The sequence below is a fragment of the Fistularia commersonii genome, chromosome 5 (assembly GCF_037954325.1).
Source record: "Fistularia commersonii isolate RoL2024-O1a breed Wild chromosome 5, RoL_Fcom_v1.0, whole genome shotgun sequence".
Lineage (NCBI taxonomy): Eukaryota > Metazoa > Chordata > Actinopteri > Syngnathiformes > Fistulariidae > Fistularia > Fistularia commersonii.
In genome coordinates this window covers 8,662,742-8,675,533 of record NC_141288.1, presented here as the reverse complement: position 1 = coordinate 8,675,533, position 12,792 = coordinate 8,662,742, and the positions used below count along the sequence as shown (strand labels likewise).

Below are 12,792 nucleotides of genomic sequence, written 5' to 3'. Positions count from 1 at the left end.
TGCATTGCAACTTGACGAATCTACAGATATTAGATAGATTAGATTTCACTCTAAGTAAATTGAGACTACGGTTTCATTCTAATTCGTTAATAAATGTTTTTGACATATTCATTTGATGCTGTGCCGTGTGATTTTTCTCATGTAAAATATGTGCCGTGGCTCAAAAAAGGTTGGAAAATACTGGTCTATACAACTGTCTGTACAACTGAGCTCTGAAAGGATCCATTTATCTTTTGAATAGGGGTGTTTTTGGCAACCATGAATGCATTAATTGTGTTTAATCTGAAGTCTGCGCTGATCTAATATTCTAACCAGTGCAGGCAGTTCATGTGAGCCACTGTCAACATTACATTTCACTGCATTAATCTAATCACACAGTTAAGTTATATGATAAACTAATCTGTCGATGTCACACGTGGATGGGAGTATACCTATACATCAAATGCATTATGATAATTGATAAAAAATGGGATGAACTGGGGTAGTCATTCTCTTCAGCGGCACCCCTTAGTGTTCCAGTAGTTTATTGGGGGTTATTACACATCTGCTTAGTGGTTATTTGAATCTACAATGTGCCTTCATAATAGTGCCTGTATTGTTTTTTTAAGAGATTACTTTGATTTTGGAATAAAAAATTCTGATATCATAAACTGAACAATATTTTCATATAATAAACAAATAAATACTGTGAGTTCAGAAACTGAATGATATAACAGAGATGCTCTTGAAGGTTGAGCTTTGAAGAGCAGTACAGTATGATGTTTAAGTTTGTGATCAAAGAATTATGTTACAAGGCTGATATTTAAAGGCATGAGATGAGCAGGGGTGTGATGGATCTTAGAGCCAGACTTGATATAGTCAAGAATGACATTTTTTTTTCCAAGACAATGGAAATCACTCTAAAAACAGGGGCCAGCAGTGATCTAATAATGATTCATCCAGTTAATTTTGAGACATAAGCATTTGACGGATAACTTTTTATGAAACAGGCCTGTATACAGCTGCTTTAACACCCCTGGGGAAACTCCTTGGGGTTGTGAACCATTGACAACCTATAAAGTTTCTGTTGCCAAGTGGATTGAAAAAAAAACAAAAAAATGTCTCCTTGGAATCTTGAGGCAACAAATAAAAGTAGCGTGCGAAGGAGCCAAGAGAAGATTGAAAAGAAAAGTGACTTTAGGAATTTAAAGAAAAAATATCAGGACTTCTCAAGGACTGATTCAAAGGATTCTCTGTCCTTCACAGGAAAGTAAAAAAGACAGGGGGAAAAAAGGCAGGGGACTTCAAGCAAGCGTAAGAGTTCAGGTGGGTTTTAGGGTACTTGAAGGAGGCATTTGATTTGGAGCAGGATGAAAGCACTGAGTCTGGCAGTGCTTGTCGTGTAGAAATCCACACCTCACTACAGCACTCGGCCCTGCTGCTGCGCGGCAGGGAAGAACAATGTGAAGCCTTGAAACAGTGATAAATAAGATGCTGGAGCTTTATCAGAATCAGAAAAAATGTGTTTTCGACTTGAAATATTTAAAGGGTCTATTACGAGCGCGCAAGGTGAGGGCATAATCGACACAGTATGACAAGTGAGGAAAATTATAACACAGTTAGGTTTTGGCAGGTCAGAAATTTGGACATGACCATCAAACAACCAAACCTTATTGAGTTCAGCATTTGTTTGATCCTTGGCCTGGCAGGTCTGTGGTATTTTGGAATAAATAAAAAACAGTTTTCTGTTTGCTTCAGTTTTCAGTTTTCAAATGCATGATGTGTATTGCACTGGCATGGTGTGTTTGGCTTCAGTATTTAGATCAAGTACATTGCAGAGGTTATTACAGAGGTTTGCTTTCATTCATGCTCAAATGGGAATGGTTATTCCATATACATTTCTGCAATGTGTAAAACTGTTACCTGTTTGAGCAGATTAAGCAGGAAGTGCACCTGAATGTGGTACCAAGGATTGAAGTGATTTAAGAGTTGGCACATATTCAGACAAATGCATAATTCTTTCAACAGTGCATGAGGAACACTTTTGATTACACTGAAAAACACCTTTCTCAGGAAGCTGTATTGACATTGAAACAGGAAAAACAATATATTCTTGGCGTATTGTGCTAAACTGCCTTTTCGACATTTAAAAATATTGAAACACAGATCTTGGAACATTCTGCACCAAAACATTTGCATTATCACCTTAATTTAAGACAGATCTGGACACACAAGATTAGGAGTCCAACTTTTGAGTTTTATAACAGGTGCTGTCCTGCTACACTCAAATTATACTAAACAATGAAAAGAAGCCATGTTTTGTATTATTTTAGGGATTGAGGTGGGGCAGACCTGAGGGCAGTGGTGTAGTGATGAATGGCCTCTTGGTGCCGACTGCAGTCCTTCAGAAAGTTGGCATAGTTGTAGTGGACTTTGGCATTGTGAGGCAGTGTCTGGATACCCGAGCTGAATTACGGGGATAGTGGAGAGAGAAAAAGAGGCCTAGCATAAATCTTGTGAAGCAGATGGGGACGGAACCCCACAGGTGAACTACACTGCTCAAAAAAAAAAAAAGGGAACACTTAAACAACACAATGTAACTCCAAGTCAATCACACTTCTGTGAAATCAAACTGTCCACTTAGGAAGCAACAGTGATTGACAGTCAATTTCACATGATGTTGTATAAATGGAAGAGACAACAGGTAGAAATTGTAAGCTATTAGCAAGACACCCCCAGTAAATGGATTGGTTCTTCAGGTGGTGACCACAGACTATTTCCCAGTTCCTATGCTTTCTGGCTGATGGTTTGATCACATTTGAATGCTGGAGGTGCCTTCACTCTAGTGGTGGCATGAGACAGAGTGTACAACCCACACAAGTGGCTCAGGTAGTGCAGCTCATCCAGGATGGCACATTAATGCGAGCTGCAGCAAGAGGGTTTGCTGTGTCTGTCAGTGTAGTGTCAGGAGCAAGGAAGCACTACCAGGAGACAGGCCAGTAAATCAGGAGATGTACTGTAGTACAGCAGGACCGCTACCTCCACCTTTGTGCAAGAAGGAACAGGAGGAACACTGCCAGAGCCCTGCAAAATGACCTCCAGCAGGCCACAAATGTGAATGTGTCTGCTTAAACTGTCAGAAAGACTCCATGAGGGTGGTATGAGGGTCCGATGTCCAAAGGTGCCCAACACCGTGCAGGATGTTTCGCATTTGTCAGACAATACCAAGATTGGCAAATTTGCCACTGGCACCCTGTGCTCTTCACAGATGAAAGCAGATTCACACTGAGCACAAGTGACAGAGTGCAACATCCTCCAGCATGACCGCTTTGGCAGTGGGTCAGTAATGGTGTGGGGTGGCACTTCTTTGGGGGGGCACACAGCCTTCCGTGTGCTTGCAAGAGGTAGCCTGACTGCCATTAGGTACCAAGATGAGATCCTCAGACCCCTTGTGAGACCATATGCTGGTGTAGACTTCATGTGGCTGGAGTGTATCAGCAGTTCCTGCAAAACGAAAGCATTGATGCTATGGATTGGCCTGCGCGTTTCCCCAGACCTTAATCCAGTTGAGCACATCTGGGACATCATGTCAACGCCACGTTGCACCACAGGCTGTCCAGGAGTTGGCAGAGGCTTTAGTCCAGGTCTGGGAGGAGATCCCTCAGGAGACCATCTGCCACCTCATTAGGAGCATGCCAAGGCAATGTAGGGAGGTCATACAGGCACGTGGAGGCCACACACACTACTGAGCCTCATTTTGACTTGTTTTTAAGGACATTACATCAAAGTTAGATCAGTCTGTTTTTCCACTTTGATTTTGAGTGTGATTCCAAATCCAGACCTCCATGGGTTAATAAATTTGATTTCCATTGATAATTTTTGTGTGATTTTGTTTTTAGCACATACAGCTGTGTAAAGAGCAAATATCAGAGAAGCGTAAGGAAAGAAGAAAATCTTAATAGCTATTAAAATTTCATGTGCTGTGCCTGGAAACCAATTCTTTTTCTCAGTGTGTTGGTAACATGCACACACAACGTTTTTCCCCTTTCCGATAAAGTGTCCAAAAGAAAACCAACATCAGCTTGGGATGTAGTCCAGATACACCAATTTGACAAAAGAACAATATTGTCCATTATTCGACAATTATGAAAAAACTTATAATAAGGACATTGACAAGGGACAAAAATCAACAATCAACTCAACAATCCTGACTTAGATAATATCAAAAGAGAGTAGGATTAATTTCGAGAAATAAGTTACTCACCGGAAACAGCATCATCACCACTAAGTAAAACAGAAAATAATTTTTGAAATCGATGCACAAAACAAAATAAAACCAACAAAAAGGAAATCTGCTTTCAATAATAGATTAGAAATAGAAAATCAACAGTGCTGTAAAAATTATTTAGGGTATTGAAAATACTGATGGACCAGAGCAAACCAACAAAATATTCAATATATTTTTCTCTCTAACAGACTGTCCTCACAGTTGTGATTTAAAAATCTATGTCCAAATAATTTTAATCAATCAATTTCTCCAGCATAGTTCAGAGAAAGTAATTTTTTGGGTCTGTGTTACTTGACATATTTGGAAAATTCCTTTGTAATGATAGAACAGCATTTGTGACTCACTGCTGTGGTGTCAGAGAACATTCATAAGGTTACTCACAGAGCAGGCAATGGACTGCTTCCAATAAACTGATGAAACTAACCCACCTAATGTCGAAGTCAGTGGGTGGACAGCCCTGGCTTTAGACGTACCAATCATAAAGAAACTGATGGGTATGATGTATAATAGAGAATCATGCTGCTCACACAATTTCAATTGAATTGAGAAGGCAATTAAATGAAAAATCATTAGGTTGGTATATTTCACCCAATACTAGTTACATTCATACAGTTAATTGCTTTTCTTAGCCAAACTAATGTTGCAGGAAGTTCCCTTTTTATTTTGAAAGTCCTGCAAAGGTATAAAAGTCTTATAATACATTAAATACTGCAACCAGTGTTTCTTAGCATATGCAAATGACAAGACAGAAAAAAAAAGATTAATTTCAACATGTCCCTTGACCTTAAACTAGCCATTTCCCGGGGGTTGGGATGCTTGAAAAACATGCATCTGCTGTTTTAGAGCCTATACTGGCAAAATGGAAAGGTCCTTTGCCTTCGTCTCGTTGTTTTCTTTTTGTGAGTTGTGAGAAAATGAAAAAAATGCAAAAACAACCAATTGAAAAAAAAAAATTTCACCTTCATGACTCCTGCTTGTTTTTTTTCAATTAAAATAATATAATATCCTGTCTATCTTTATTCGGAGTTTGGCCTCTATGTCAAATCGACATTACGACTGTCACTGCACTGCCTACATGTCGTTTATCATAAACATTTACATTCATTGTACTCATCTATTCTTATCTTAAACATCCATTCTCTAAACCATTCTGATACATAGAACTTTCAGACAGGCATCAATTGTCATGGCAGGATCAGGGTTATCTCCCCGTAACATGTTTGGCAAAACAGTGCTGAACTCACAATTGCCCTGTATCCCTGGGTCATCCATCATCCACCGATTTCAAGAGACAGAAAAAAAGGTAGAATATCAATAAGGTTTGACCTCCTCCCCCTCAAACTCCAATTTTCGGACTAAGTTGTCCTCCTTCAATATTTTGCTACTGCATACTCCGACTCGATGTGGTTGTCAGTATATACTACGTGATACTGTATATACTAATATAATACCAATCACAGTATGGAAAATATATAATTCAAAATGAGTTTGGATAGTCAAGTCAATAAAGATTGAAACTGTATAGATCATGGTAAATGTAAACTTATTTTCTAATTTTCCAAGTAAATATTACAAAAAAGAGCATGAGAGCCAAAAACGTGACCTGAAAAGCATAAATCCAAAATCAAATAGGTGATTTATGTCTGACTCTATAATTACATTTCTTACATTTTCAGTCTTGGCTATGATTAAAATGGCTGTGCAATTATGTTTACTTTTTCTCTTACTGAATAAACCTCCATATAGATATTTTAATACACATTTGCATTGATGCTATAGGCACCTCATTGTCTGACTTTGTGGGGGAGTTGACCATTGAGTAAAGAAGCATGAAAAGTTATTTGTTTTTTTTGTCTGTTCACACATGAACAGATGGGGACACACACATGCATGCATGCAGGTACACACACATACACACACACATGCATACCCACCTGAAGAGGGCTTCCCTAGAGAGCCATACATTGTTCTGCTGTACGGTCTTCCAAGAGAACAGGAGGAGAAGCAGCAGCATGGAGATACTGAGGATTGTGGTACCCCAGCGGCCCACCACCGAACCTAGTCGACTCAAACCATGAGCCACCAGGATGCAGTAACCCATACTGAGGGATGAGAGAGGGGGGGAAATAGAAAATAAATGGAAGCAAGGAAAAATATATTTTTAAAGTAGAAAGGGACGAAGGAGTGAGAGCAAGTGAGAAAGTGTGTGTGTATGTTGTGTGCGTGTGTGTGTGTGTATGGGAGAGAGAGAGTGCGAGAGAGAGAATGAAATGCATAGTTATTCAGCTATTTATTCAATCATAACCACCTTGACTTTTGACTGTAATAATAATTTCTTCACTGACAAAGTGGACTAAATCTCTCAAAGTCTTTGCAGGATATTCTGTCTTCAGGAACATGATGGAAGGATGAGCAATTGTAAAACATAATGCTGCCAGCCAGAAATAAAAACACCCACACAGTGTAAATGTTCACACACACACACACACACACACACACACACACACACACACACATGTATTTTTATTCCTTCCACGTGGTTGCACACTTTCCATTTGACTGCAGATACATTGAAATAGTGTCCCTCGAAGGAACAAGGCACAAAAATAAAAAGGGGAGGGGGAGGGCTGTGAGGACACAGGCAGAGAGTATCAAGAGAGGCTTAGACTCGCATGACTTGGAAACAGTGATAAGGCCAAAGAGACAGGAGCAAAAGTTTAGAGGAAAGAACAATTGGAAGCAGAAAGATGGAATCATGAGAGAATAAGGGAAAGACAGTGAGCGGAAAGAGCGGGGTTGTTTGAATTGTATCCCTGAGGGAAGCTCAAGACAAAGAGAGAAATGCGCTCACAATAGAAGCTGCTCAGTGAAGTGAGCTCTTACTCGAAACATGAGTGCGATGCCTTCTTGGCTCGAAACAGGGAAAAAACTTGAGTTTGTTTGTTGACACTGTCACTTCACATGTGGATTTTATAGAAATGAGCATTTATAGAAAAACTATGAAGATTGATAAAATTATAGCAACCACTTTATGACAATTGCATGACATAATGTAAATAATGTAAAGTATATTTACTAACAATATGCAACATGTCTTCGGCTGTTACTATCTTCATTGTAGGTCTACAAACATTTGTAGGTCCACACACATGTAACATTTCATTAATAGATTGGCCATTTAAATAAGACGATAAAACAAAAAACATAACACCAAATCAAAATCCTGATCATCCCATCCCCACATCATTTACCATTAATAATCAAAGGATGAAATAAAGAAATCAGCAACTTGTGAAATGAAAAAAAAAGAAAAAAAGAAAATTAACAATCAGCAACAGGAGAAAAGAATGAATTAACTTTTTTTTTAACAATAGTTGTAAATTTTAAAATGAGATTAATGTTCTTTATAATATTATATAATTCAGACTCCCATTCTGGTCCCTTATGAAAGGCCACAAAGGCATGTTTTGCAAGTGTTTAAATGAGTGTGGAATAAAACCACACCTCATTATTCCTCTCAATTCATGTATTTGTGATCATCCAAAGCCAACACAATCTTGGCAGAGACCACTTACTGCAGCTGAATTAGCAAATACTAAGATAAGATAAGATAAGATAAGAACAGATAAGATAAACTTTATTGATCCCCATTGGGGAAATTCTTTTGTAACAGCAGCGTAACAGTTGTAGTATTAATAATATGAATATAAGTATAAATAGAGAGACAATTAGAAGATAGCAAAAGACATCCACAAATACATAGACAGCAGAGAGAACAACAACAGCAACATCAAGGATAAGAATGGATAAAAGAATTTAAAAAAACACAACCAAAACGACAACAACGAGGACAGGAACATAAACAGAGTGACAATAGCAATGACAAAGATAAACAAAAATAAACCTGAAGTGAGGTTGTGGTAGCTTAGATACACCTCCGGCCAGTCAGAGTTGTGTGCCATCCAGACTGGTGTTATATAGTCTGAAGGCCCTGGGCACAAAGGAGCATCTAAATAGCTCCAAGTTTGTCCTTCACCCTACTGCTAACCTCCCCACTGCCACGAGGTCATCTCAGGTCAACACCAATAGATGGTAACATTTTGTTGACTGTGGATAATTACTTTAGGTGAGCACAACAGCAAGTTATTTCATGAGGGAAGAAGTGGGTCACTGCCACAGTCAGTAGCGGGGATTGAGTCCATGGAGCTACTTGAGGTCATTGTTGGTTCAAGGGAAACGCTGTGTTACCTATAAAGTTGCGTGATCTTGTAGGACATAACAGAGTGCCTATTCTGCCACTGAGGCTGAAAGGCTTAGTTATTCACCGAAAGTGAAACATCTCTCAACTTTAAGGGATGTAAAGATAAAAAAGGTAACATGGTGAATTAACTGTTCATTATGAGAAAAAGAAAATAAAAAGCTGGCACCTTGGGGTCCCCCCAGAAGTTGCATCATAATTTATTTGTCCAGATAGTTTGTGGTGTCGATGACATAGATTGAAAGTATTCCATTTTCTGTTAGTGAAACAAAGCTGGCCAGTGTCTGGCTGCATTTGAGGATCACAGTGAATGTCTGGGGAAACGCACATCTATTCATTTAGGATGATTTTCAAGCTTGGTAACATAAAAACCAGTGCTGTTTAAAAAGATTACACATGGCTCACACTGGAGTCCAATTGTTATAATGATTAGCTGTGTATTTCAAATACCCATACTATCACAAATGTCCATCCATCCATTCATCCATACATCTTCCCCCTCATATCCAGAGTCTGGTTGCAGGTGCAGCAGACGGAGCAGTGAGGCCCAGACCTCCCTCTCCCCCGCCACATGGTCCAGCTCCTCTGGGGGGACCCCAAGGTGTTCCCTGGCCAGCCTGGAGACATGGTCTCTCCAGAGTGTCCTGAGTCTTCCCTGTGGTCTCCTCAAAGATGGGCATGCCCAGAATACCTCCCCCGGCATCTAGGAGGTACCCTGACCAGATGCCTGATCCACCTCATCTGGCTCCTCTATGCAGAGGAGCAGCGGCTCTACTTCGAGCTTCCCCCCGGATGACCAAACTTCTCACCCTATCTCTAATGGAGAGTGCGGCCACCCTGCGGAGAAAACACATTTCGGCTGCTTGCTTCCGCAATCTCGTTCTTTCGGTCCCTACCCACAGCTTGTGACCATAGGTGGATGCCCTCTTCACCACGATAGACTGGTTCAGAGTCCGCATCACTGCGGACGCCGCATCGATCCGCCTGTCGATCTCCCGCTCCATCCTTCCTTCACTCATGGGCAAGACTCCGAGATACTTGAACTCCTCCACTTGGGGCAGGACCTCTTTCCAGACCCAGAGTGGGCATTACACCTGTTTCCGGTTGAGCACCATGTTTTCGGATTTGAGGATGCTGATCCTTATCCCAGCTGCGAACTGGTCAAGTGAGAGCTGTAAATCATGGCCTGATAAAGCCAACAGAACCACATCATCTGCAAAAAGCATAGACTTGATCCTGCGGCCACCAAGCCAAATCCCCTCAACACCCTGAAAGCACCTGGAAATTCTGTTCATAAAAGCTATAAACAGAATCTGTGACAAAGGTCAGCCCTGGTGGAGTCCAACTCTCACCGGAAACCGGTCAGACTTTCAACTGGCAATGCGGACCAAGCAGGATTTCCCGCAGGACACGGTTGAAGGCCTTCTCCAGGTCCACAAAACACATGTAGACTGGTTGGACAAACTCCCATGCCCCCTCTAGGACCCTGACGTGGGTATAGAGCTGGTCCACTGCTACACGACCAGGATAAAAACCACATTGCTCCTTCTGGATCCTACGACCTGGCACACCCTCTTCTTCAGCACCGCTGAATAGACCTTACCAGGGAGGCTGAGGAGTGTGATCCCCCTGTAGTTGAAGCACATCCTGTGATCCCCCTTTTTAAAAATGGGGATCACCACCCACATCTGCCAGTCCAGCGGGACTGTTCCCAACATCCACGTAATGCGGCAGAGGCATGTCAGCCAGGGCAGCTCTACAGCATCCAGAGCATTGAGGAACCCAGCTCGGACATCATCTACCTCCGGGGCCCCGCTTCTAAAGAACTTTTTGACTGCTTCAGCAACTTCATCCCCGGAAATAGGCGTGTCCGCTCCAGAGTCCCCCAGCTCTGCTTCCTCATTGGAAGACGTTTCAACAGGGTTGAGGAGGTCTCGGAAGTATTCTTGTCACCAATCTACAATGTCTCAAGTTTAGGTCAGCAGCGCCCCACTCCCACAGTACACAGCATTGACAACGCACTGCTTCTCTCTCCTGAGTGGCTGAATGGTGGACCAGAATCTCCTTGAAGCCCACAGGAAGTCCTTCTCCAAGGTCTCTTTGAACTCTTCCTATGCCTGAGTTTTTGCCTTTGCAACCACAACCGCTGCATGCCACTTGGCCTGTCGGTAGCTGTCCGCTGCCTCCAGAGCCCCACAGGCCAGAGAGGCCGGATAGGACTCCTTCTTCAGTTTCACAGCATCCCTCACCGCTGGAGTCCACCAGCGAAATCGAGGGTTGCCGCCCCGACAGGGGCCGACCGCCTTATGGCTGCAGCACCAGTCTGCCGCCTCAACAATGGAAGTATGGAACATGGCCCATTCAGACTCAATGTCCCCCGCCTCCCTCGAGACGTGGTTGTAGTTCTGCCAGAAGTGGGAGTTGATAGTCCTTCTGACAGGGGACTCTGCTAGATGTTCCCAGCAGACCCTCACATTATGTTTGGCTCTGCCAGGTCTGACCGGCATCCCCCCAACCATTAGAGCTAGCTGACCACCGAGTGGTGATCAGTTGACAACTCTGTCCCTCACTTCACCAGAGTGTCCAAGACATGCGGCTGCAAGTCCAACAATACGACCACAAGGTCGATAAAAGAACTGTGGCCTAAGGTGTAATGGTGCCAGGTGCACATATGTACACCTTTAGGCCTGAACATGGTATTTGTTATGGACAATCTGTGATGAGCACAGAAGTCCAATAACAAAACACTGCTTGGGTTCAGATCAGGGGGGCCGTTCCTCCAAATCACGCATTTCGAGGTCCACATGTCCCTTCCCATGCTCATGTGGGCAGTGACAGATATAGTCAACATATAAAATGAAACTGATCAAATCACACTCGTGTATTCCAAATGAGACAGCGGGGAAAGAAGTACAGACATCAAGGGAAAATTATCCAATCACTCTTTCTTGCCAGGGAAATTGCTCTACTAGAAACAGGGGGCAAAATGAATTTATGTCCATAGCTTGATGCTTATTTTATCTGAAGATTAGTTGGATGGTGATAAGGTATTAAATATTCACCGTCACTTGTTATGAACCTGATGTTTTCTTTATCTTTCCTCTGAATAAGAAAGGCATCTGTCCAGAGTCTTTTGGAGGTTAATTTGATGAATTGCCATCTAAATAATGTCCTGTTCACCTGGCTGACTACCCAACAGTATAACATGTTTAGACTGACTTGACTGTGATATTCATATGCAGCATAAATATATACTGATTTTTAAGGATTTTACTCCAAAATTTGCCAAAATGTTGTTTCGCTTTGAGTTTTTCTTCCCAAAGCACAAATTTGGTGTGTGTCTCAAAAATGTCAGGACTATATTATTTGTAATCAGTCAATGTCATCTTTTTAGGTTTGTCTCAGCCCTGTGGAGAAAACCTATACACTGACCGAGCAAAGGTGTGTTGAATTGAATTATTTCTGATTTTCATAAAAATGAAATCAAATTGCTCCAGCTGTTTGATCTTAACATTTAAGCTGACTATGAATTCATCAAGGTGGCAGTGAGGAAGGCTATGATGAAAAAACAAACAAAAAAAAATGACGACGTGACGGTGCTTTTGTGTTATTTTCTAGAATGATATGTATTCTCAACTGGGTTTAGCAAGCAGCGTCTTTTAAATTATTTTTTGAGACATTTATTGGCTGATGCCAGTCAATACCTCTCTCTCACACACAAAAATACAAGCACATGCACTCAAACCTCTTTTCTATCAATCTACAATACTGTAAACTATTCAGGCAGTTTATCCTGCGACATAATTATTAATACCGCACTGAAAGAATGTCACAATGATTGTTATTTTGTTTCGTTATTGCTTATCTATTCTTTATTTCACTATTTGCTTTTTTTCTGTCCAACTTCACATTTTATACCAGTAAACCCTGCATATTTGTATTTATTCTAATTGTCCTGTTCTCTCACTTAATTTTCCCTTCATTATATCTTGCTGAGATCAGTACAATATCTCACGTTTGGAATTAATAAAGGATTATTTCCATCTAAATTCTTGCATATTAAAAACATTGTCATGAGGACTTAAAAATGCTGTCAAGCTAAGAAATGCAACTCAGGAATGTTTTTTTTGCTGATAACATAAAAACTAAATATCATAAAAATGCAAAAATAGCAAGAACCGCTTCTGAGACCTTTGCTCTGTTCCTATAAAACTTCCTAACTGGTGCATGGCTGTCAAGCAGTTCAGACATCAGCCTGTGTCTCTGT

At 41.1% G+C, this 12,792-nt stretch overlaps 1 protein-coding gene across 2 annotated transcripts in view; it reads right to left on the bottom strand.

Moving 5' to 3' along the window:
• The window catches only part of tmtc1 (transmembrane O-mannosyltransferase targeting cadherins 1), a 129,318-nt gene that overhangs the window by 17,403 nt on the left and 99,123 nt on the right, over positions 1-12,792 (bottom strand). For both annotated transcript variants that reach the window (XM_086146697.1, XM_086146698.1), the window contains exons 9-10: positions 6,202-6,369; positions 2,332-2,445 (exon numbers count right to left, since the gene is read on the bottom strand). In XM_086146697.1, coding sequence (XP_086002823.1) covers positions 2,332-2,445; positions 6,202-6,369 — 282 coding nt within the window. The remainder of the gene's footprint in view (positions 1-2,331; positions 2,446-6,201; positions 6,370-12,792) is intronic.